Source organism: Lygodium microphyllum, chromosome 30 (genome assembly GCF_053477565.2).
Source record: "Lygodium microphyllum isolate KBCC chromosome 30, Lygodium_microphyllum_v1.1.10, whole genome shotgun sequence".
In the NCBI taxonomy this organism is placed as follows: Eukaryota; Viridiplantae; Streptophyta; class Polypodiopsida; order Schizaeales; family Lygodiaceae; genus Lygodium; species Lygodium microphyllum.
The window spans coordinates 46,187,058-46,214,477 of NC_141164.1; the positions used below are offsets into that span (position 1 = coordinate 46,187,058).

At 38.0% G+C, this 27,420-nt stretch overlaps 1 protein-coding gene across 1 annotated transcript; it reads left to right on the forward strand.

The window, feature by feature from the left end:
• Positions 1-19,778: 19,778 nt before the first annotated feature.
• On the forward strand, positions 19,779-24,386 carry LOC148009808 (high-affinity nitrate transporter 2.1-like). The gene is made up of 3 exons (XM_087672623.1): positions 19,779-20,832; positions 23,143-23,549; positions 23,922-24,386. The coding sequence occupies exons 1-3, from the start codon at positions 19,819-19,821 to the stop codon at positions 24,310-24,312; spliced, it is 1,812 nt and encodes a 603-aa protein (XP_087528749.1). The 5' UTR covers positions 19,779-19,818; the 3' UTR covers positions 24,313-24,386.
• Positions 24,387-27,420: the final 3,034 nt, after the last annotated feature.

The window sequence follows — 27,420 nt, forward strand, 5'->3', positions numbered from 1 at the left end:
GCTCAACTTGATCTAACTTTTTCACTCAACACTTTATGTCTGCCTCCATTTGTCTTTACATTGTACTCTATTTTTCATTGGAGCTAGTTGCTAAGCCTCATTGTTTTATGTAACCATAGAATGGAGCTTGATAAAGTCAATGAGTTTCTATGGCTTAGGATAATATACCAACTCTTAACAAGTGGGATATTAATATCTTCCTCTATATCTTTGATTATAATTTCCATATATTATGGTTATCCTCTTTAACAAGACCCTCAAAAAACATCTATTTGATTTGTTCCACCTTACTTACTATCATAAAAACAAGGCTATGCAAAGAAGATTATGGCAAGGTCTTTCATCCCCCTCTCTAGCTTGCTCATGTAATCAAGTCCCTTAATGCATGCACTATAGTTATGGTCATTATAGCCTTACCTCTTTTGCCATGGCTAGATCAAAGAGAGAGTGGTACAAGAGATTGTTCAATATAAAGGAAACATATGAGGTTATGGTTTATGCAACTTTTGAATTCTAAGAGTTTTATTTTCACATGCATTGACACAAGAAAGGCATTATACTTTTAGTCACTACAAATTGCATGGCAATAAAATAGGACATTAATAACCTAAGAAAAACACTTTCATAAATGCTAGGAGTTAGTGTAAAAAATTCTAGAAGAGCCAAGACCAATGCTAAGTAACCTTAGAACTTGGACATCCAAAGGTTTTAGAGAGAACAATAAAGCTTGAATGTTGATATTTATCATGCATCCCACATTTTCATCATGAAGAAAAAGGAAAATTAGTGTTTAAATGTTGATAACATTTCTAAAACTATTTCTTATTTTAGGGCTGGTAGTTTAGGATAGTATAACACATCTATGTTATTATTTATGTTTTGTATGTTTATATTTTTGGATATGCTTATTAGTATAACTAAATAGTGGTTAGATGCATTGATGCACTTGTGTAGGTATTTTGGTATGCAAGTATTTTGAGAATATTTTCAAAATGAATTAATAAAACATATATAAAGGAAAATTTAGAATAATTGAATTAATAGAATATAAAAATGTATGTGGCTGAAAATATAAATGTGCAAAATACTAGCTGTATTGGGTGGTATATAACATTTAAGAGACTTTTATTTTTCACCATTTAATTAATACAAAGTCTCTTCATCTTACACCTTCTTTCTCTCGGCTTCCATGGCTTCTCTTACTTCTTTCCAATATTTCTCTCTCCTCGTTTAAACTTTCTCTCTCCTCTACACTCTTCCTTCCTCTCTTCTGTAGTCTTTTCTTTCCTTATTTTCTCTCTCCTAGCTCACTCCTTTACAAATGGTATCATGGTAGGATTTTCATTCCACATACTTCCCCATTTACACAAAAAACTACACATGAGATGCATTCCTCACCTACTACTATTGGTCATTTTGGTGTGTTCAAGACTTATGATAGGTTTACTAAAAATTTTAATTGAAAGAGCCATTAAAAGGATATCAAGATTTTTGTCTTTAGTTGTATACCATGCAAGGAAAACAAGGATAGCACATTGAAGCTAGGAGGTTTATTGCACCCATTGCCTATCTTTGAAGGTAAATGGACACATATCATTATGGATTTTATCACTAGGTTACATGTGTCCAAGAAAGAATGGAACAACATTTTTGTGGTAGTGGATAGACTCAACAAGGCATCCCACTTTATTCCCACAAAAGTTCAATATACACCATCTGACGTAGCTAGTCAATTTATGGACCATGTTTTCAAGTTACATGGATTAGTACAAGTTATAGTGCATGGCAATGATGTCAAGTTTTTGAGTACCTTTTCATAAGTTCTATTCAACTCCATAGGCACCAAATTAGCTCCTTTTATAGCCTACCATCCTCAGAATGATGATTAGATAGAGGGGGTTAGTAAGTGGTTGGAGACTTGCTTGTTGAGACATTCTTGCCATGATGTATAGAATGCATCGGATTCGAGGTTATGTACAGTTGAGTTTGCTTACAATAACTCCACTCATTCTAGTATAAGAACTTCATCTTTTGAGGCTTTGTATGGCTACAAGGTACCCCTTTCCATGGTCATTTTCAATGAGAAGATAAGCCATCAAAGCAAGGAACAAGTGGACCGCATGTAGACTCTCCTTTAATAATGTAAAGTGAATCTAAAGAAAGCCCAAGTTCAAATGAATCTCTATAGCGATGACAAAAGGTGGAATCTAGAGTTTCAAGAAGGGAATTTAGTGCTTTTGAAAGTGCCTAAGTCTTATTATGCCACTCTTAAAGATGGTTTTGCCTCATAGATTTTATAATCCTTACAAGATTTTGAAGAGAATGGGTGACTTGGCATATTAGTTGAGACTTCCCTCATCCACTAGGATTCGCAATGTTGTCCATGTGAGTGAGTTGAAGTTTTTGTTAGATCTACTATGGATTATATAGAGGAGCTTCCACCCATGGATGAGGAGGGCATCATTGAATACGTGCCTGAGGAGATCATTGGCCAATATGACAAGAATCTTAGATTAAGAATGATCAAAGAATATTTAATCAAACGGCAAGAAAGAAGCTTATTAGAGACCAACATTGATTATGAAGGAGTTCCTTTATCTCAAGGAAGCAATCTTGGCTGAAGGCTAGTCATTCATGACCTTGTTTCAACTTAGGTAGATAGTAGACAACTCTCTATTTTAAAGTAGTTTTTACTCTGTACTATGGATAGCAAAAAACAATATACATGGGATGAAAGTATTTGAAAATAGCTTCCTTTTTATGTATAGCACACCTTGATTAGAGGTTTCTACCTAAAAGTTATTTCAAATATACTAGAACATGGTACTGTAGTAGATGGCATGTTGTTCCATGTCTGTAGCTCTCCTTTGGCTATATATTCATAATTAAGTTTTGGATTTTCTCATTCCTCATTGAAGTATATACAATATACTTGATTTAGCTCCTTTATTCATCCAAACTTCTTAGATTATTCATTGATTCATAGCTCGTAATAGCTCAAATAGAGTAATACTCTATTTTTCTCTATTCCCTACATTGTAATAAGTTCCAAGTTTGTTTTTGGGAACACAAATGTTTAGGAAGAGATAGATTATAAGAGACTGAAAATATTAATGTGTAAAATACTAGCTATAATAGCTAGTATATAGGGTGTCTTGACTTTTATTTTTCGCCATTCAGTTAATACAAAGTCTCTTCAACTCACATCTTCTTTCTCTCGGCTTCAATGGCTTCTCACACTTTCTAGTATTTCTCTCTCCTCTACGCTATTCCTCTCGTCTTCTTTTCACTTATTTTCTCTCGCCTAGCTCACTCCTTTATAAAAAAGTTAGTTTATTTATTTTCATGTTTAGTGTTATTTATTTTAGTGTATCTTCATTATTTTGTTTGATTTTATTTTTTGTATAGATGGAGCAACACATACTTGTCTATGTTGTCATGGGATTTTATGTTTACAGTGTGAAAAATGGAGATGCTGTGGATCATGTAGGTTTGCATACTTGGTCTATAGGAGCTTCAGGACATGTTATATGACAAAAAGCAGGGACTCTTTAAGTTCATTGTGCTTGGATGTCATTTAGTTCGACAAGTCCACTTGTTTTGATCATGGGACATGGTATATGCCTTTGTTAATGACTTAGGTAACTTAAGTGTGCCTTATGAGACTTAGTAGTTAGGTTGGTGAAGAGTAGGGCCTTCAACGTGATTTTTGGTGCATTTCACAGGCATGGGCCGGATAGAGAGTGTTCGCACAACTAGACCATAGGAGGAGCTTCCAAGGCATGCAACTCAAGCTCACTCAAGGGAAAAGGTCAAGATTAATTGGAGGAAGGTAAAGTGGGATTCGGCCATGCATTTTGGGGATGAGGAAGAGAGCTATGGTGATGTCATAAACAAAGAAAAATAGGGAATCCATGACCAACAAGGTCTCTTCTTGCTTCATCTTCATTCTTAGGGCTTTTCTTGATACCTAGAGCTTGGTTCTTGCTCCTGTGATCTAGTCTACCACTTGGGATAGTGAAAGGTGTGATTTTTCTTGGTCTATGAGCTATTTTGGACTATTCAAAACTATCATAAATAAGGAATCCCACAATCCACTCAATTTGGGAGAGCTTGCAAGTGATCTAAGTGAATGTATGTATTGGATACAGTCTCTAAACTATAGGGCAACCTTGGGCATTCATTAGAGAGGCTTATGATTGGACTTGTATGCATGTTGGAGCCTTGATTGAGGGCTAGAATACGCTGTTATTGAGAGGGATGAAGTGCTTATTTTGCTTTGACAGGAGATTTTGATATGTGTCTTGGTTGTAGTGGCTTCTACCATTACTAGTTTGAAGTTTGCATGTAATTTTGAGGTGAATCCTTGTAGTAGTCAATGGATGGCAATAGCATGGATCATGGATTATGGTCATGGACGATTATGTTATGTATTTGTGTATGAGTTGAGCTACTATCTCAATGTTTCTTGGACTTTGACCCACCCTTATTTGGATGTATTTGGTTATGAGCTATGATTATGACCTGATGTCTTCCATGTATGACAGGATGTATGAGTTGAGCTATTGTCTCAATGTGTCTTGGGGTTCAACCCACCCTTATTTGGATGTATTTGGTTATGAGCTATGATTATGATCATGGATTATGTTATGTATTTGTGTATGAGTTGAGCTATTGTCTCAGTGTGTCTTGAGCTTCGACCCACCCTTATTTGGATGTATTTGGTTATGAGCTATGATTATTACCTAATGTCTCCATGTATGACATGATGCTGAAATAAGTTGACAAGCTTCACCTCTATCAATTTTCGTCTACATCTTCTATTTCTTCAAACCCCTTCTCCTTCATACTGCTCTTCCTAAATCTCCTTCACCCTACTATCTCTTACCCAATGCGGCTTCTTCTAAAAATGATCGTTTTAGCTTCTGCTAGAAGTTGGTATGTGTAGTTGAAGAAGCTAACTGATCGTTTAGAAGATGCCTATTCTAAAACAGGGCTGAAATCACATTGGGCTGATGTAATCGAGGCAATGCATATGTTGATAAAGAGAGAGTGGATGAAATTAAGATGGGGTACATACATCACACCTACTAGTGCTCAGAAGAGGGGGCTAAAATTGCAGCCAAAGCACCTATAGCTATGGGAGAAAAGTGAGCTATACCTATTGGTCCAACTCTTAAAGGTGATGCTGTGGATGAATTAATCAAGGGCATGTGTGATTTGAGGCTGAATTTAATCGAAATCAATGCAAATGTCAAAAAATTGGATATCAAGGTAGAAGAGAAGGGTCGAGTAGCAGTCCAAAGGCCGTATAGAGAGGGATACAAGAGGAGATGCATTTGGTGCGATAGTTTATAGCATGATAAGTGAGACTGTGCAGCCTACCACGTGAAGCGGAGGTGAAAAGGTTAGTCTTTTGGAAAGATGGCAAAATACATGCAACATAAATTGGTCTTCCAATAGAGAATTTTTTTAGAAATGGTGGTATGTAGAAGAGGTTGAAAGAGATGGTTGCAAGGACAACATTTATAGCCATAGATGCAGCCACATATGGTTTGAGAATTGAAAGGGCCAATAAAGCTCATAAAGGATGCATGACTGAAGCAAAATCTTGCATTCGGATGCAAGCATTAGATTGCATGGAAAAGGAAAAAACAGCAAACACTGAATTGGCTAATGCAAGTCAGAGCTTGAATTTCACAATGCAATCATTGATATGCTAAAATGAAAAAGGAAGTTTGATGGGGAAGTTTTGCAAGCATTGATGTAGGTTAAAAAAGACATAGAGATACAAATTCAGAGGGAGTATGATGATGCATGAAATACTGTTTTGGAACACACTGATATTGAAAATGGGCTGAATGAGAGTGTAGACATCAAGCTTGTGGTTGAAAATGGTATTGTGGACATCACTAAGCATAGAGAGAAGGCTATGTATAAAGGGGATGTCCATTTGCAAATACATGAAGAAGAAGATGCTCATTTTATTTTGAGTAGTCATTATTTCACAAATGCATTGGGCTTGTGCTACAATAGAGACAATTGTTAAAGTGGGAGAAAGAGACGCCTTTTGCACAGCTCTCTTGGATCATGGATCTGAAATCAATGTTATGACGCATAGCTTGTATGAGAATGGAGGTTGGCCAATTGATGTAGAACCAGGATGGCATATGTAGGCAACAAACAATTCATCAGGGTATCTTTATGCAGCTTGGTCTTCGAATGTACCCATGACTATTAGAGATGCTAGGGATGAATATCATTTTTTAATGTAGGATTTATGTATTTATCCAGTGATTTTGGGGCAGCCCTATATTTTGGAATCAAGACTAGAAACAAAATCCTTGGATGATGGTTCTTCATATGCTCGGGTACGGAGTAAGGACAATACAAAGGCAGTACAATTTCTCATTGTTTGTAAGTGGAGGGTACGGGTTTTTAGATAGCACTACTATAAGTGGAGGCTATGGCAGTGCCTATAGGAAAATAGTTATGCCTCCAAGAAAGGGGGAAACTGTGTTTGTGTTTGGATTGCAGGAATGGATAGCACGTAGTCTTGGCAGTTTTAAAAATATTTCAACCATGTGCAGGGCTGAAAAGAAATATGTAGGTTGGGTTGAAAAAGAGCTGAAGACATATGGTTTGATGGCTGCAAATGAAGGTATTTCAGGCTTGTTTTCAAGGCTGTTGATGTTGATACAATGGCTGAAATTTTGCAATAATTGATTGTGAAAACAGGGCTGATAGTTGGATCAAGGCCGATAGTGGATGAATTTGCATAACTATTTGCATGCAATGCAATTTACTCTATGGCTAATTTAAATTCAGGATATAATCAGTTTTAGCTTGCAGTGGAAAGCTGAGATATCACTACCATGAAGACACCACTTGGATTGGTTAGGATATATATACACTTCCACAAGGAGCAACCAAGTGGCACATATGATGAATGCTATTCATAAATTTTTGAGGGAGTATATTCCTCATTTGACCTCACCCTTTCTTGATGATGTGCCAATCAAAGGATGTAATATCCATGAGAAGAATGAAGAGTTGAATGAGTAGGGATGTTGAAGATTTGCCATTGATCATATTGCTGATTGTGGCAGGATTTTGAGCCATCTTGAAGAAGTGCCTTTGACTATATTAGGATAAAAGTTGATTTTTGGAGTGGAGGAAGTATTGGTGGTTGGGCACATCTGTGGATCATATGGAAGAAAGCCCTCACGAGTGAAGATTGATGCCATAAGTAGGATGTGAGAGACATGTTTGAATGTATCCGAGGTGAGAAGATTTTTGGGTGCATGTGTCTTTTACTTGATATGGATTCCATATTTTGCTCATGTGGCTAAGAGTTTATATTAGCTCTTGAGAAAAGGGCAAAAGGTTTGGTGGGGTAAACTGCATATACGAAGGCAGTTCATAAGTTAAAGAGCTTATTGATTTTAGCCCCAAAACTAAAGAGAGAAAATTATGAGAATAGGCATCGTATCATTCTCACCATGGATACAAGTCCAATTGGCATTGATTGGTGGGCAGTAGGTCAAGATGATGCTAATGGGAATAGATATGCCATTCAATTTGGAGCAAAGGTTCTCAATGAACAGCAACGGTGGTATTCACAAGTCAAAAGAGAACTTTGGGGTGTAGTGATAGCCCTTAAATGTGATAGGGAGTATTTTATGGGAGCTCATGTAGTGGTAGAGGTTTATTGTCTACCTCTATTGGGCATGATAGTAAATTGCTTAACTTTTGATATTTCCATGCTACGGTGGATAGTATATATAAAGTCACATAACCCTGATTTTCAGCATATCGGAGGTAGAGAAAACCCTATGGATGACATGCTTTCACAAGAAAGGTTTGAAGATGATGAGGAGCTGATGGAAGATGAAGAGGATGACATGATAGGTGCTAAAAATGACTTTATGATAGTAGGGAGTGAGTATGTAGCTACTGTTACTGCAGGTACATATCTGAAAATAGCAAGTACATCTATCATCAATGGAAGTGCAACTATCATTAATGCATGTACAACTATCATAACAACAAATACAACTATTGTAACAAGGATTTGAGCAGTAAAAAAAGGAGCTTACAGCCATGGAGAAGACATGGGCAGTAGAGAGAAAGAATCATTCATGTTATGCCTTAGTGAGAATACAATTTTTGGAAGAGTTGTATGAGGATGATTGGCTGAAAATAGGCCAATATCTCAGCCTCATGACAAAGAAGGATGAGTGGTCTAAAGCTAAATTCAAAAGGATTAAAAGTAAAGCTTATGGGTTTTTCTTTACAGACAGATATTTATGGAAGCATGTAAAGAAAAAGAAAGGAGCTCCAATACGTATATTGGGAAATAGGGCTTCTCAACAACAGGTGATGCAGGACCTTCATGAAAGCTTGTGGGCTAGACATAGAGGATTTTGGGGCACATTTACCAAGATCAAAGAGAAGTATTGTTGGCAAAACATGTATAAAGATGCGAAGTAGCATTATGTGAAAGCATGCAGTGTCTGCCAGATGTATTCCATGGTAAAGCATAGAGATGGGTTGCAACCGACCTATCCATTGTCTATGCATTACAAATGGGTAGTTGATTTGGTTACCATGCCTACAGGTTTATGGAATATGAGATATCTTGTGCTTGCATGAGAAGACTTGACAAATCAAGTGGAAGGTCAAGCTCTTAGTACAATTTGCAGGTTATTATTCGAAGAAGTCTTTTGCAAGTATGGTTGTGTTGGTAAAGTGGTTGCACATAGAGAAGAATTGGATGCAGATGAGGCTTGTAACTTCTTTTTACGATTGGGTATCAAGTTGCCTTTAACTTCAACCCACAATCCTAAAGCAAATAGCAAAATTGAAAGAGGTCATCAGCCTATCATTAAAAGTCATGTAAGGGCAAGATGAAAGAGTGGCCAAGAATGTTACCCTTTGCTTTATGGGGGGTTGATAGGACCACTCATAGTGCAGATACAGGGTATATGCCAACTAAATTAATGTATGGATAGTAGCCAATCATGCCTATTTCGAAGCCTATTGCTACTTGGTGTGTTCTACCATGGAAAGAGGGTTTAAATAGAGAAGAGTTGCTAGTTCTATGCATTAGGTAGTTAGAAAGAAGACCTGAAGACATTGAGATAGCCATGAAAAAGCTGAAGACTACAAGGACTAAGAATAAGAAGCGATTTGACAAGCGATACATACTTTGACCACGAGCTATACAGGAAGGGGACTAAGTGCTAGTTTATGATAGTAGCTTGAAGAATCAGCATAATGCCAGTTCGGAAGATGGAAAAGTGGTGGTTTGGTCCATATATGGTAAGGTTTGTTTTTGACAATGATAGCTATGCATTAAATGAGATGGATGGGACAGCTCTAAGGATTCCAATGGCTAGAAAGCGTATCAAGCTCTTTGAACGCAAGGATTCTTCAGCACATGAGTTGCATGAGTTAGATACTAAGCATGAACATGAGAATATGGAAGAAGAAGAGGTAGAAGATGAAGACATTGACATGGCATAGGATGCTTCTTTTAACACTGCAGATCCATAAGACCTTGGCACATGCTGAAGGATGTGTAGGTCAGGAGGTGGTGGATGTCATGGGATTTTATATTTACAGTGTGAAAAATGGAGATCTTATGGATCATGTAGGTCTACATACTTCTTCTATAGGAGCCTCAAGATAGGTTACAAGAAAAAAAGCAATGACCCTTTAAGTTCATTTTTCTTGGATGTCACTTAGTTCGACAAGCCCACTTGGTTTGAGCATGGGACATGGTTGGTGCGCAGGATGCTGTATGCTCGCGTAGTGAATGCCGAAAGGTCCCCAAGAACAAAAGAACTCTACTTTTTGCACAAAACTCAAGGTAAAAAGCATGGATGACATGAACAAGAGACCAATTGGGTGAATCTCCCCCCATGCCTTGTGTGAGCGCTCCACAAAGCATGTATTTTATGTATTAATCATCTTCAAGCTCAAATAATAGCCCGAATTACAAAATAGCACGCTTTTGGCTTTTGAGTTTGCTTTAGCACAAAATAGAAATAAAGCTAATGGGCGGGCACCCAAAGAGTCAGGCGTACCCAATACAATATCCAAATACAAATATCATAATCGTGCGCCCATGCGCATACAAAATAATAAATAAATATCCAACGCCTCAATAAATAGGCGCGACAAAATATAGGCGCCATGCCTAAGGTATGCGCCCATCAAAATATAAGTGATAACTCGAATACACGCTATCCTCGAATGCTTTCCTCCGCCACTGCTGCTATCTCTACACATCAACTGAAGCATTCACAATCGTTAGTAAAATAATACAATTAAACCGACAAAAGTGAATACCTAGCAGTCTTCAGCTACATAAATAAATCAATTGGTTAGAAATCAATCCTAACCTTAATTTATTACGAGTGCGTACTCTAAACTCATAAACGTTTATTAATTTAATATGCATCTTGCGGAATCACCTGCTATGGAATCATCCATGTACACACTAAATTAATGAAACACCCGAAAAGGATAGGCGTCCCCATCAACTTCTCGCACAAAGAATCCACTTTGTGTATGAGCCCCGGTCAACAAAGTTTACAGAATCCACCGTAAAACCTCACGGAATCCACAGTAAGATATGCCTCCCTCGGGGGGGATAGCAATTGACCTCAATTGCTATTAGCTCAATGTGGAGCTAATAGAGTGGGGAAATCATTTAAGTCTCTAGCGTGCATCCATTGGGCTTCCTCTACATGATGGTTTTTAAATTTGACTAAATATCTAGAATATCTTCGGCCAATTCTAGTGGTCATAAAGTCAGTATCTAGAATAGCTTCAGGTTCAAGTATTTCAGTCTCTTCATCTAATAAAGGTGGGTTTTCATAAACAAGATGTACAGGTAATTGGCCTCTAAAGGGTCGTAATAAACTAATGTGAAATGTGTTGTGAATTTTTCAGTGAGGTGGTAATTCTAACTTGAATGCATTGTCATTAATTTTGTGAATAATCTTAAATGGTCCATAGAATCTAGGTGCTAATTTCACAACTGGATGCTTATCTACACTTTGTAATCTATGTTTTTCTATTCTCAACCAAACATAGTCATCAACTTTGAAATTCATTGCTTGTCTTTTCTTATTGGCTTGTTTGGTATATGATTGCTGGGCTTTGCCAATCATGTCTTTAACTTCATAAAAAATAGTAGCATGCATAGTAGCAATATCATAAGCACTCTGAATTCTATTTGATAAAGATGCAACAGGTGTAGACAATCTATAACCATAAATCACTTTAAACGGTGCTTTCTTTGTAGATGTGTGTGGTGTATTGTTATATGCAAACTGTAGTAAATGCAAATCTGTGTCCCATGTCCGTGGTTTAGAAATAGTGTAAGTACGTAAAAGATCTAGAATAGTACTGTTAGTGGCTTCTGTTTGTCCATTAGTTTTAGGATGAAATGTAGATGAAAAATCAATTTTTGTTCCTAGGTTAGCAAACAAAGTAATCCAAAAGTTGTTGCAAAATCTAGAATCACGATCAGAAATAATAACTTTTGACAATCCATGGTTAGTGAAAAAAGTTTTCAAAAACAATTGTGCTGCCTGAGATGCTGCTAAAGTTTTCTTACATGGAATGAAATATGCTTGTTTACTAAACCTGTCTACTACAGTCCAAATCATGTCATGGTTAGCTTTAGTATTAGGTAAACCAGTAATAAAATCCATAGAAATCTGTTCTCATGGTCTTGATGGAATAGATAAAGGCATAAGTAATCCATACTGTTTACCATGATGTCTCTTAACTCTTTGATAAATCAAACATTCAGAAACAAAGTTAGATACATCAGTGTCCATATGTGGCCAATAAAAATCTTCAGTTAATGTACATAAAGTAGATATGATACCTCTATGACCTTGATATGGAGGACAATGAATCTCATTCAAAACAAAAGATCTAAATGGAACTGTAACACATAATCTCTTTTCATAAAACATGAATCCATCATTATAAGACAGTGAATCAATAGGAATCCAGTTATTTCCAACTAATTTATTCCAATCAGCATGAAAAGTAATGTCATGATGATAAGTATCTTTCATAGGAGTTAGAGAATCAAATGATATAACAGAAATATTATGAATGGTGGGTCTTCTACTTAATGCATCGGCCACTACATTTTCTTTACTTGGTTGATATTGGATAATGGGATGAAAACTCTGAATAAAAGCTGCCCATTTGATATGTTGGTCAGATATTTGAGGTTGGCTAAGTAAATGTCTAATACTTTGTTAATCAGTCTTAATCATAAACTCAGAACCCATTAAGTAATATTTCCATTGTCTTAAAGCTTGTACCACAGCTAATAATTCTTTATCATATGTAGAATATTTAAGTTCGAAGGGTTTCAGTTTACAACTAGAATAGGCTATGGGATGATTATATTGCATAAGTACGCCTCCTATTCCAGATCCGCTAGCATCAGTAACTACTAAAAAGAATGGTCTATTAAAATCAGGCAGTTGTAATACAAGAGCATGGGTTAATGCATGTTTCAATAAATCAAAAGATTTCTGTTGATTATCAGACCAATGATAAACAATACCTTTGTTTAAAATTTTAGTCAAAGGCAAAGCAAGTAATGAAAAATTTCGCATAAATTTCCTGTAAAAACTAGCAAGACCTAGTAAATAACGTAACTAATGCACGTTTTTAGGTATAGGCCAGTTCAATATTGCTTCTATTTTCTTAGGGTCAACCTTAATACCATATGATGATACAATATGACCTAAATATTCAATTTCTATTTGAAAGAAAATCTTTTCCGGATTAGCATACAATTGATTATCTTTCAACAACTTGAAAACCAAGGACAGATGTTCATAATATTCTTTCTTACTTTTACTAAATACCAAGATATCATCAAAGAATACAATAACACAATGCTGATATTTCAAAAATATATGGTTCATCATTCTATTAAATGTAGCAGGTGCATTAGTCAATCCAAAAGGCATCACTAAAAATTCATAATGACCAAATTGTGTTCTAAATGCAGTCTTGAATATGTCAGACTTATCTAATCTCACCTGATGATAACCAGATTTAAAATCTATTTTACTAAATATGGCAAAACCTTGCAGTTTATCCATAAGGTCATCGACTCTAGGAATTGGATATCTATTCTTTACTGTGATCTTATTTAAAGCACGATAATAAATGCACATATGATAAGTATTATTATTCTTCTTTACCAACAAAATAGGTGCACCAAATGGAGAACTACTAGGTTTAATCAATCCTTTATTTAGTAATTCCTCAACTTGATTTTGAATTTCTTTTTGCTCTATCTGGTTGTGCCTATATGGTGCTTTACAAGGTGGTTGTGTACCAGGAATTAAATCTATTTTGTGGTCTTCAGGACGTGAAGGAGGTAAACCAGGTAGTAGATCTTCTGCAAAACAGTCTTTAAATTGTACAAGGAATTCTTTAGGCCTAGGATGTATACGTTTTTCTTTAGCTTACAGTTCATTCACCCAAACTAGATAAGATTTACTACTTTTGCGTAATGCACGTTTAGCTTGAGTAAGAAAGCAGTGGAAAAGCATTAGATGCATGGATACCATACAATGTAATATGTTTTCCTTGAAAATGAATATTAATTGAATGTGTGGAATAATCTATATCAGGATTATGCTGATGACGCCAAGGCATACCTAGAATAATATCACTGGACTGTAATGGTACAACTAGAAAATTCATTCTTTCAATATATTCACCAATTTGAATTTCTAGATCATGCACCTCTTGTGTTCCATTATACCTTGTGCCTAAGAATGTTGCTTCAATGCGATAATGCGTAGGAACAGTCTGTAATTTCAATTCTTTCACTAACTTTGCAGAAATAAAATCATGAGTACTACCATGATCATGCAAAATCATCTTTTCTTTTCCATGCACTAAACATTTTATTGTCAATAAAGAATGTGGAGTTGGCATACCTGGTAAAGTATCCGAAGGAATAGTAATGCCATCTTCATCTTTTGTAAAGTCAGGCATTTCTTCATGTTCTTCATCTTCCATTGCTCCAAGATAGTTGATATGGACAGGTGGCTTCTTTGATTGGAAATTGACTACTAGATATCCAGGTTGGTGGCATTTGTAACACACTATAGGTTTGGCTTTAGATACATTGTTTGCAATGGAAGGAAGTCTAGGAATATTAGGATTTGGCTGTGAAGTTGGCTTAGGGTTTTGATTGGTATTAGATGGTAAAGCAGGTGGTTTTGCCCAAGACTTACGGAAAGATGATGAAGGAAATCGACCTTGATTGAATCTTCTAAAATTTGAATTGAATTGCTTAGATCCATAGCTACCATTGGCTTGAAATTGTTGTGGACGCTTGTCTCTTCCTCGAAGCTTGTCTTCAGTGTCATGAGCTAAAGAAATTGCATCTTCAAGAGTTGCAAGCTTGAACATATTGACTTCAGCGTAGTAATGCCCAAGTAATCCAAACATATACTTGCACTTGTGAGTCGCTTTAGGTACGTCTTCAAGCGTGCATAACTGGAGTAATGCATTCCAAAAGCATTCGGTGTACTGAGGAATAGGCTCACGATCTCTTTGTTGAAGAAGGTCCCATTGCTTTATGGATTTTTCATGGAATTGTGGAGGAAGGAAATTCTGCATAAACTTCTTCTTGAAACTCTCCCAGGTAGTGGGACAATCTATACTCTTACGAACCACGGTCCACCAAAGAGATGCTCTATCCACTAAATGATTAGTAACACACTTGATTTTATCTTTTTCTGCGTATGTTTCCTCATGAAAGTAATAATCAAACTGACTGATGAATGCAAGAACAGTTTTTCCATCTCGAGTGCCATTGAAAGTACGGAATTTGAAATTTCTTTTACTTATCATTGTTTCTTTGCGGATGGATTGAGCTTCGAGAGTCGCATTGATAGTACATCAGATAAGATCTTCAGATTGTGGTTCCTCTTTGTCAGTAGTCGATCTTTCTAAATTGGCCAATTGAACTTGCAATGCTTGCCGGGCTCTTCGTTCTTCGTTCAACTGCATCATAATTAAATCCAACTTTTGCTCCATCGTAGGTTTAGGAAGATCGCCTTCAGCCATCAAATCATCCATATTTTGTTTCGTCATCCTGCAAAACTTCAAAAGACCTCACACTCTCAAAATCCAATTAGCGGGATGAGCGCAGCTCAAGATCGGGTGTACAAGGCTTATATATTTTTGTGTGTGGCTTTCACAATCTTCGTCTTTGGCTATTGTGGGATTTGTAATCTTTTAAAAATCTACGTTTTGACCTTCTGCGTGTGCTGAAATTGGTTCAGCAAGTCTGCGTATGCGAACAGTAGCTTCCAAAGAACAACCTTGCAGTTCAGTACTTCTGCGCAGGAACACTGCTTCTAGGAGTTTTGAACACAAGTCAGTTTTGACTTCAGATTACTTGGTTGACTTCGAAAGTTGCAGAACTTATAAGACTTGCTGTACTTGCAGAGTTTGTAAAGCTTTATGTGATTGAGGGCTTATATGACTAAGCTTTAAGCTTAGTAATGAAAAAAAAACGTCGAATTGTTGGGGGGGGTTTTTTCACGCGGAATTTTCGCCAGGATGCCGCCGTGTCACCGTTTGTTGACGATTTGAAAGCATAAGCTTTTTAAGCTTAAACTAAGCTTATTAAGCTTATTAAGCTTACTTAAGCTTTTAAGCTTATGGAATTTGGAGACTTATCTCTGTATATTCACGACTTGAAGAAGAGGATGTAGGAGTGGTCCTCCGCCGTTGCAGGCCAGTCCTTCGCGATCAGAGGCTAGAAACAGAGGTTCTTGACCGCCAGGAATCCACCCGTATCGACTGTTTGCGATGAGATTGACCGTAGAGCTCCGCCTTCGCACAAGATGGGTAGCGATTGGAAGCTCTCGATCTCAGCTTCACTCTGCTACCACTGGTGCGCAGATCGGATGCTGTATGCTTGCGTAGTGAATGCCAGAAGGTTCCCAAGAACAAAAGAACTCTACTTTTTGCACAAAACTCAAGGTAAAAAGCATGCACGATATGAACAAGAGACCAATTTGGTGCAATCTCCCCCCCATGCCTTGTGTGAGCGCTCCACAAAGCATGTATTTTATGTATTAATCATCTTCAAGCTCAAATAATAGCTCAAATTACAAAATAGCACCCTTTTGGCTTTTGAGTTTGCTTTAGTACAAAATAGAAATAAAGCTAATGGGCGGGCGCCCAAAGAGTCAGGCGTACCCAATACAATGTCCAAATACAAATATCATAATCGTGCGCCCATGCACATACAAAATAATAAATAAATATCCAACACCTCAATAAATAGGCGCGACAAAATATAGGCGCCATGCCTAAGGTATGCGTCCATCAAAATATAAGTGATAACTCGAATACACGCTATCCTCGAATGCTTTCCTCCGCCACTGCTGCTATCTCTACACATCAACTGAAGCATTCACAATCGTTAGTAAAATAATACAATTAAACCGACAAAAGTGAATACCTAGCAGTCTTCAGCTACATAAATAAATCAATTGGTTAGAAATCAATCCTAACCTTAATTTATTACGAGTGCGTACTCTAAACTCATAAACGTTTATTAATTTAATATGCATTTTGCGGAATCACCCGCTTTTGAATCACCCATGTACACACTAAATTAATGAAACGCCCGAAAAGGATAGGCGTCCCCATCAACTTCTCGCATAAAGAATCCACTTCGTGTATGAGTCCCAGTCAACAAAGTTTACGGAATCCACCGTAAAACCTCACGGAATCCACCGTGAGAATGGTATATGCCTTTGTTAATGACTTAGGTAGCTTAAGTGTGCCTTATGAAAATTTGTGGTTAGGTGGGTGAAGAATAGGGCCCTCAGTGTGATTTTTGGTGCATTTTACAGGCGTGGGTTGTAGGGAGAGTCTTGGCACAACTAGACCATAGGAGGAGCTTCCAAGGCATGGAATTCAAGCTCAACTCAAGGGAAATAGTCAAGATTAATTGGAGGAAGGTAAAGTGGGATTGGGCCATGCATTTTGGGGAAGAGAAAGAGAGCTATGGTGATTTCCTAAACAAAGAAAAATAGGGAATCCATGACCAGCAAGGTCTCTTCTTGCTTCATCTTCATTCTCAGGGCTTTTCTTGATGCCTAGAGCTTGGTTCTTACTCTCGTGATCTAGTATACCACTTGGGACAACCAAAGGTGTGATTTCTATTGGTCTATGGGTTGTTTTGGATTGTTCAAAATCGTCATAAACAGGGCATCCTACAGTCCACTCAATTTGGGAGAGCTTGCAAGTCTCGAGGGGTTCACTATATATATGTCCTCTATATAATGTGCGTTCATGGCCTATTTATAAATATCCTAATTTGTGAATTTTTTTGAATAAAACACAACTCTTTTCTATTCAATCTGTAAGTAACACCTTTATATGACACCCTTCTGTATGTAAAAATTGTATAAAAATGGTGTTTTAAAAACCCCTTATCTTGAACTCATGTTATATATACATATATTTATGAGTGACCCCCTCCCCGCCTGAATTGCAAGTGATCTAAGTGAATGTATGTATTGGATACGGTCCCTAAACGGTAGGGAAACCTTGGGCATTCATTAGAGAGGCTTATGATTGGACTTGTATGCATTTTGAAGCCTTGATTGAGGGCTAGAATACATTTTTATTAATAGGGTTGAAGTGCTTCTTTTGCTTTGACAAGGATTTTACAGGAGATTTTGATATGGTTCTTGGTTGTAGTGGCTTATGATTGGACTTGTATGCATTTTGGAGCCTTGATTGAGGGTTGGAATACATTTTTATTAACAAGGTTGAAGTGCTTCTTTTGCTTTGACAGGGTTTTGACAGGAGATTTTGATATGGTTCTTGGTTGCAGTGGCTTCTACCAATACTAGTTTGAAGTCTGCATGTAATTTTGAGGTGAATACCTATGGTAGTCAATGGATGGCATGCATGACAGGATGGTGAAATAAATTGAGAGGCTTCACCTCTATCAGTTTTCTTCTACATCTTCTATTTCTTCAAACTCCTTCTCTTTCATCTACTGCTCTCCCTGAATCTGCCTTCACCCTACTGTCTCTTTCCCTTGTGGTAGACTTTTGACCCCATACGCTCCAACAACATTGTAGTGGGAGCAATTGTCATTTGCAATGGAATGACATGTATGTTCAAGAAGTTGATTTAAGCACAACCATAAGGCAACACATAAGAAAGCACCTTCAATGTTTTATCATTACGAAGTTTAAGAATAGTGTTTGGATCTTTTTGTTTGAAAATATTATAATTATACACTAATATACTATTACTTTTCAATTCTAGTATAATTAAATATAATTACGAAGTTTAAGAATAGTGTTTGGATCTTTTTGTTTGAAAATATTATAATTATACACTAATATACTATTACTTTTCAATTCTAGTATAATTAAATATTCAAAAGAGAAAAGAACCAATGAGTTAATGGTTGCATGATTGGGGCTCAAAATAGAGCTGCAATTATGCCACCAATAGCTCTTGGTTTTTTTAAAGAAGAAAATAGCATCTTCACAAGCACGTTTATTTATATATTTAACTTACAAATTTAATGCATTCATAGATATGGGTCTTAAAAATAGATAGAAAGAGCCTTATAGATGTGTTCATCAATACGTTTTCTTAGTTCATATAGTACATCTATTTACCAATCAACATGCCTATTTCCTTGTAGTATTACATTAAAAATATCACGATGTCATGTTTAGATATTAATAATCTTTAGTCATTTGGAAAACAAAAGTGCACTTAGGCTTCAATTCTAGAGCTTGGATTGTAGATATGTAGGCTCACACTGTTGATATATAAGATGTGTACTCCCTTTGACAACAAGACTATCGAAATATGCTCGCCACTATTTTGTGTTGGAGGTATGCTTTATCTTGTTATATGCAGAGAACTTATTGTTTGGCCTCATTTTTTATTTTAATTGTATTTTGTTCTTACTACATATGGTCAATACTAGTGCTCCATTTGTCTAAAAGTGTGCATGTGACATGCTTGCATAAATTAGCAAGCTCGATCATTTCTGAAAATATGGAAGTAAAGATGACAAATTAGAGAAATTTGAGTCTCCTCTTTAGCTTACTTGCAACTTCAATCACCCTACTTGCAAGTTGCAAATAGGGTGATTGTGGGAAAGTGTGATTGTGGACATGTGCTTTGGATTTTGATATACTCTAGTGTTTTTAAATATTCAAATTGATGAATCTTGTAGATTCACGAGGTATCTTTTTCAAGATGTATGGGAAGCTGGTGATGGTTGGCTTGTGATACTAGAAGTTCCAATGGATCATTGTGGAACCACATAAAGGTTGACTCTATTATTGGTATAACTTTGTGTTATGCTTAGAAGTTAGAATACTTTTATGCAACCCAAAGGGCTAAATTCTACAAGCTTTAAACTAATAAGCTGGATGTCGGGAGAGGTTGTTTATCCAGAACGTTGGGCTGTGCGACCCACTTGACGAAGGTGACAAAGTACTAGGGCACCATACGAGGGTGAGGGCAACAGGATATGTATATATATATATATATAGAGAGAGAGAGAGAGAGGTCTAATCGTGACCCTGTAGATCAGGTGCAGACAAGGTAACTTCTGATTGACTATAAAGATTGCTAGGATGGGTGCTGAACCGTACTGCAACAATAAGCTGGAGGCTCCGCGTTTGAGCCGCAACTACAGCGACAAGGCAACGAGGGAGCTAAAGAAGGTCATGATCACGCATGACGATGGTGATAATGATGGCCGAGACGTCGGAGCTGGGAGCTGCTGCAGCCAGCTCGAGTCAAGCTTCGTTCCCGTCGGTGTCCGGCAGCAAACGGCTGGTGTCGAGCGGGCGGGCCGCAGACGGAGTCCGTGAGGATCATGGCGATGAGGATTACCATGATCGTCAGGAATTAGCGCGGCACAGCGCCTGCAGCCATAGATGCGATATAATGAGAGAGGCCAGGCGAGCTGACAACGACGTAGATGCGGCAGATAAAAATGAGAAGGATGGTGCGCCGACGGCGGCCGCCGAGGGGGCGGGCGGCAGCGGGAGCTTCGAGGTGGGAGTGGACGCGGAGCACAAGGCGCGGCGGGTGAGGTTGTGGTCGTTCGGGGCGCCGCACATGCGGGCCTTCCACCTGGCCTGGGGGTCCTTCTTCACGTGCTTCGTGTCCAGCTTCGCGGCCGCCGCCCTGCTTCCGGTGATCCGCGACGACCTGGACCTGACCAAGCAGGACATCGGCAACGCCGGCATGGCCGCCGTCGCCACCTCCATCATCCCCCGCCTCGCCATGGGCGCCCTCTGCAACCTCGCCGGGCCCCGCTACGGCTGCGCCGCTTTCGTCCTCTGCACTGCCCCCGCTGTCTTCGCCATGACCGCCGTCAGCTCCCCCGCCGGATTCATCGTCTGCCGCTTCTTCATCGGCTTCTCCCTCGCCACCTTCGTCTCCTGCCAGTTCTGGATGACGTCCATGTTCTCGCCGGACATCGTGGGCTCCGTGAACGGCACCGCCGCCGGATGGGGAAACCTCGGCGGCGGCGCCACCCACCTCATCATGCCCCTCGCCTTCCGCTTCTTCTCCTCCTTCTCCTTCCCGGCCTTCACGGCTTGGCGCCTCGCCTTCTTCGTCCCGGGCTTCATGCACATCGTCGCCGGCCTCTCCGTCCTCCTCCTCGGCCAGGACCTCCCCGACGGTAACTACCACCAGCTTAAGAAGTCCGGCCAGCAAGTCAGCGACAGCTTGGGCAAGGTAGCGCAATCTCTCCCAGGAGAGAGTTAGGAGTGTTGCCACACGCTTAGTCTCTACTTGCATTCAAAAGTAAAGGTAATTAAAATTTTAAAAAGTAAGACATAAAAAGGCATGTCATACTTACCTAGCAAAATTTACTTATAAGGCGTGTAAAAGGTCTGGTAGGTGTGTGTGTGTCCCCACTCTAATATCAATCCCTCTCTCCTTTTGGACTTTTAATGTTCATACTTACGAGCAAAAATTACTTATTAGACGTGTAAAAGGTCTAGCAGGTGTGTGAGTGTCGCCACTCCAATATCAATCCCTCTCTCCTTCTCGACTTTTAATGTTCATCCCTCTCTCCCTCTAGAGAGTCAATATTGATCCCTCTCTCCTCATACACCATTAATGTTGATCCGTCACATGTCCCACAATGCAAAATCACTAGAACTTTGCGAATGGGTCATAGCTTAGTAGTGGTTTGATTGTGGGGTGCATATTGTCGGTGTGTGAGTTCAAACCTTGGGTTCTCCTTCCTCTACATCACAAATCATATCACATCCAAAATCACTAAGGTTACTTGTACACACTTTTACATTGTTCCTTCCTTGCAAACAATAACCTGTGTGCATAGTACTCATACAAGAAATTGATGCATAATAGTGGTGTCCCTAAGATTTGTCTTTCCATCTTAAACTTACTAACTTTGTTTGCTCTTGTCTTTCAATCTCAAACTTACTTACTACTATGCACATCTTTAAGGGCCTTTTCAAGTCCTAGACCAAATTCATTTTTTATGCATTTGTATGGCACATTAACAAGACCTCAAGATGACACAAGTTCATTAACTATAGTGATTAACATATCTTCAATATGAGAAACAATACAATAATATTATGCTTATGGTGCACTTACTTCATGAGTTAACTTGTGCAAAGGTATTAGGCCTCTTTAAGCTATTGTGAATTTTGGACTAAAGGCCTACATGATAGTATAACGTGTAAACAAGCCCTATAAAGAATTGTGTGGAGAGAGGCTAAATTAATAGTATCCTCCAAAAAGTTGAAATGATAGTACATCAGACAAGATAAGGAAACACATAACATATTAGTCTTGCACACGAGTTAACAACTTGACAAGATTAACAAGGTTAATGAACATAATTAATTGAAGAAAAGTGTGGGATTGTATAATGTCAAAATACTTGATATATCAATTTAACTCTCGTAGAAGTTGAACCATTCTATTGATGAAAAAATATGTACTAATGTTTTTAGCTTGTGCTTAGAAAACTCAAAACTCAAAGAATATGGATTGCAAAGTTGTCCAAAACAAGCCCAAAGGTAGGCTAAGATCATCACTAATATATAAGTTCCATTAAGCATATAAGAGCAGTTTCCTAGTTTAAGGAGAGCATATCAACTACAATGAAAATAGAACATCATGCATAGTGAATGATATATGAGAGTGGCCAATGTGATGAGATACTAGGGATTTTGGGAAAATAACTTCTTAAATACTCTCCACAATGACCAGACATGGGCAGACAAATTTAAGGGGAGGAATATTGGCCTCTAGAACTTAAAAGGAGTTAGATGTACAAAAGTATATTTATCTTTTGAGATTTCTAATTGTCCACAATAGTTGAGTTGCTTCTAGTATATCACTCAAGAGACCTAAGATACCTAATGTTGTCTTCACTTGTAACTAATAATCCTATTGAACTTTGACGGTGTTATTCTTGGGACTATGTTGTCATGTTGTTGGAACATTGATAATGCTATTGCATAAGATTCAATAAAACAATACTTGGAAGAATGCATTTGAGATGAATATTGATAAGCTTATATACTATGCCAAACCTTGCCCTTTTGTATGAGACAAAGTTTGTGCAATTGATTTAACACACCACAAAGGTGTAAGAGTTGCAATTACACAACCCTATGACTAACCTTAGTGAACTAAAGCCTAGCGTTCTTGAAGGCTTCCATTCCATATAATATTATCTTGAGCATAAGAAGGGAACGCATTTAGTGGCTCTCCTCCTCCTCTTCTAGAGAATTGTACTTGGATCCTTTAGCATGCATTGAGTGTAGATATTTAGGGTCAAGGCTCAAAGGAGGTCATTGATGGCAATTGGAATGTCTTCAAAAGATCAAATTATGTGACATATAAGTGCAAACTCTTCGATTCAGTGTTCTACCAAGACAAAGATTTATGTGTGAAATGATACTTTCATCTTTTGCCAAGGGCAAGGATGTATAATTATGTGTGAGAGTGATCGTTTCAATGCTCCTGTATAATAGCTGCGAGTTGCCCGCCACCTTGCAGGTACTGCGGCATGGCGTGATGAACTACAGGACGTGGGTGTTTGCACTGACTTATGGGTATTGCTTCGGCGTGGAGCTGACGGTGGACAACATCATAGCGCAGTACTTCTACGACAAGTTCAATCTCAACCTAGACACAGCGGGCCTTATCGCCTCCATCTTCTGCTTAGCGAATCTCGTGACTCGTCCCTCGGGAGGTATCCTCTCTGACTTCATGGCCCGTTGGGCGGGCATGAGAGGGCGATTGTGGACGCTTTGGATTGTGCAGACGCTGGGGGGCCTCTTCTGCATCCTTCTCGGCCGCTTGCAGCAGCTGGGTCCAGCCGTGCTAGCCATGGTCGTCTTCTCGATCTTTGCAGAGGTGGCTGCAGGAGCTACTTTTGGGATCATCCCCTTCATCTCGCACAGGTAACTCTCAACAATCGATTTAGTGCCCCGAGAGAGAGAGAGAGAGGTGATCAATTTGTGGGGAAGAGACAGAACTAGAATGGACCTTACTGACTTTAATTATATTTGAGTTTCAATCGTTCTGACCTCAACAATGACAATCGCAAACCTTTATGGATAACCCTAAAGAAGTTGCCGTCAACCATAACATAACATACCTTTACGGATATTAACCCTAAAGCCTGGATAAGCTATTATTCTTTAGCCTCTTCTTGTAAAAGTTTTCTAGAAAGTAGCCTCTCTAGAAAGTTTAAACTTTAATAGTTAAACTGAATAGTTTAAGTTTAAGTTCTCTTTAAATGTTAGCTAGCTAACCTTTTGTTTCCTTGGAAGGTCCTTGGGTGTAGTTTCGGGCATGACAGGGGCAGGGGGCAACGCTGGTGCCATGTTCACCCAACTTATCTTTTTCACAAACTCAAGCTATTCCACTGACATAGGCATTAGCCTAATGGGAATTGCCATCGTGTGTTGCACATTGCCCATTGTGTTAGTCCATTTCCCACAATGGGGCAGTATGTTGTGGCCACCAAGAACGACATTTGGTTCAACTGAAGAGTCCTATTATGCTAAAGAATGGTCCAAAGAGGAGCAAGAAAGGGGTATGCATATAGCTAGCCTCAAGTTTGCCCAAAATAGTCGTGGTGAAAGGGGTCATAGATTCCATGGGTCTACCTTGCCCATCAACCATAGCTCAACATCTTGTTTTGTTAATGACTTTAATTGATGAATGTTATTGGCTAGCATAAGAAAGGCATACCATCCAAGAGAAAATTAGCATTGTAGATCTACACAAAGCCTATGAAGCTTTCATTGAGTATGATCAAGAAAATGCAATTAGGTTAGTCACTCCCATCCATTAATTTCAACTAAGTGACAACCATACACTATTCATTTACTTATTTGGTGTTTTGCATTCCACACACAACAAAAGGGAAACATAGAGCAAATGACATGATTAAATTTACTAATCTTATCACCCATTTAAATTTCACAATATTAGTTTGTAGAGGCTCCAATATTGTTGCATCAAATCTTACCCTTGCTTGCTTGATGAAGCACACAAGCAAATGATGAAAAAAACCAAGTATTTGATGGTGTACTCTTAAACATAAATCCTTGAATTCATTTTTGAGTGAAATGTTTTTACACAAATCCCTCACTCTCTTTCTTTATCACACACACACACACACACACACACACACACACACACACACACACACACACACACACACACACACACACACACACACACACACACACACACACACACACACACACACACACACACACACACACACACACACACACACACACACACACACACACACACACACACACACACACACACACACACACACACACACACACACACACACACACACACACACACACACACACACACACACACACTCACTCACTCACTCACTCACTCACACACACACACACACACACACACACACACACACACACACACTCTCTCTCTCTCTCTCTCTCTCTCTCTCTCTCTCTCTCTCTCTCTCTCTCTCTCTCTCTCTCTCTCTCTCTCTCTCTCTATCTAAAAATAATGGGAGCAATGAAAGTGATATCATAACTAAAATAATATGAATAGATTGATTTTTTTGCAGCAACCAACCATGAAGATGTATGCACAATGGATGATTCAGGTGTAGCTTTTAAAAGGTTAAAAGATTCACACTACCCAAAACATGCCTAATTGATTTTTAGGGCTATAATCATGAAGGGATTAGAGATTTTGGTTGGCAAGATATTCTCATGCAAGTTAGTTTTTTAGCTTGGGATTAATAGTATTCACATAACCACTTTCACAAAAACTTTGTAGGGCCTTGTATTAATGTTATTGGAATACCATTTGCACAAGGGCATTTCTAACAAAAGTTGATCCAACAATTCTTTTAAATTATCCAAAACACTTTTTTGATGGAAAATAAGTACACCATATGAGCATATGTATTGATGTTTGACCATTTGTCCCATAGTTAAATGGTGAAGAACTCAAAATTTGATTGAAGAGGATGCAGAACCTCCACCATCATAGTCTTGTAAAATCCTAAAAGTACATAATTATTTGACAAGGAGCTTTAAACCATCTTTGAAAAGTGAAAAATGATATTTAAACAATTTGTTGTATATTGAATGACTATAAACCAGTAGCTAGAACTAGGGAAATTTTCACATAATTACCTTATTGCATCAATCCAACATTTATGAGAAAATCAACCTTTTCTCCTAAAAACTTTTTCTCATCTATGCAGTAGTTTGTGTATTTTCTAGTACATAAGTGATGTGTTATACATAGCTTTCATTGAAGTAATAGATAGAGCATTTTTCTAGATAGACTTAGCAAAACCTAATACATAAATGGTAAACTAAGTGTTTTCTAACATCAATGTGAGATACCTTTAGTAAATAGAGTATTGTGCATTGTAACGCTTTTACTATAACTAGTGAATCATAGATTCTTTATACAATATTGCCCTATAGTAAGTTTATTCTGTTAAAACTTAGGCATTAACGCACATGCTAACCATGTTTCTAAATTTAAAAAGTAAGAGTGAATGGAGATGCATTCAAATCCTAATATAAAATTTGGGAGTCAACTCTCTCCAATGCAAATTGTAAAACTCCAAGGCCAAAGCCACAAAAGCCTAGCCAAGGTTTAGGCACTTTGCCCTTAAGTCTAGCCAGGATTTAGGCATTATAACACGTAGAACACAAGGAAAAAAGCTAAAGGGTTGAACCCCAAATATAAACTCTATGTAATTAAAGCTCAAATTGAATTGAACTAAGTCATTCTTGTATGTGCAAACTTGTAGGGGCTCCTTTTCTCTATCTTCGTTTTCTTCATTCTACTCCACAACTTGAGCTTATAGTTTGAGGTGAGTTTGTGTGTGTGTTTATGTGAGATATCTCCTATTCCTTTTTCAGGCTCCTTTCTTCCCCTTCTCTTCTTTTTCTCACAAAAGTGAGATGGTTGAATTGAGGAATGTGGATTGAGTTGAGCTTCAACCATTAATGTATCAAGAATTAGTTCTTTTTTCCTATAGTTCGGAGAGTGCATGTGAGACACAAGCTTTTGGAGATATATTTTTCTTGCAACCTTTCAATTTTTGTTCCATGTAGTTCAAGTGTTCCACTACAAGGGATTACACAGACAAATGGTCATATTGATGCATTTCTTGAGCTTAAAAAGAGTTACAAGCATATCTTAAAGGGTGCTTCAAAAAAGTCAAAAGATGTGCATCTACTTTTGTGTGTATTTCAGGAATAGTGTGTGTGTTTTTTCACACATTGTTAAATGTGTTTTGACTATACTTTTCATGATAATCTATATGTGTGTTTAAATGTGCTCTAATTATAATTTTGGAGGGCTAGGGTGATCCTTGGGTGCAGTGATTGTGATCTTCTTTCCTTTACTCTTTTTTCCTCTTTTTTCTTTTTTATCTCTCTTTTTTTAAATAAATAAATTACAAATTGAGCATATTAAATGGCATCCCGTTCATGGTAGGGACCAAGCTACATGGAGGCTTAAGGGATTTTCTTAGGAAGGCCCTACTTTGCATATAGCCCTTCAAGTTAGCTCTTACATTGAGGCGTATAGATGACAAAAACTAGTGGTTGGACCTAGTGAACCTATTGTCACTCATATTCTCTAATAGGCTCATATAAAAAGCTAGCAAGAGAGTGGCTCTCATCATGAGGTGAAGCATTGCACAACTATCTATTCCTGCATTAATATTTAAAAAGAGAGGTGATAACCACTCTTTCTCTGCAATAGGTTTATATGTTAGTAGTATTCGCAAAAGGCAGAGAT

Excerpts from the sequence above, each read along its gene's own strand:
- LOC148009808 (XM_087672623.1), top strand. The coding sequence starts at position 19,819 with ATGACGATGGTGATAATGATGGCCGAGACGTCGGAGCTGGGAGCTGCT. Across the intron at positions 20,833-23,142 it reads TCAGCGACAGCTTGGGCAAG|GTACTGCGGCATGGCGTGAT; the intron begins GTAGCGCAATCT and ends GCCACCTTGCAG. Across the intron at positions 23,550-23,921 it reads ATCCCCTTCATCTCGCACAG|GTCCTTGGGTGTAGTTTCGG; the intron begins GTAACTCTCAAC and ends TTTCCTTGGAAG.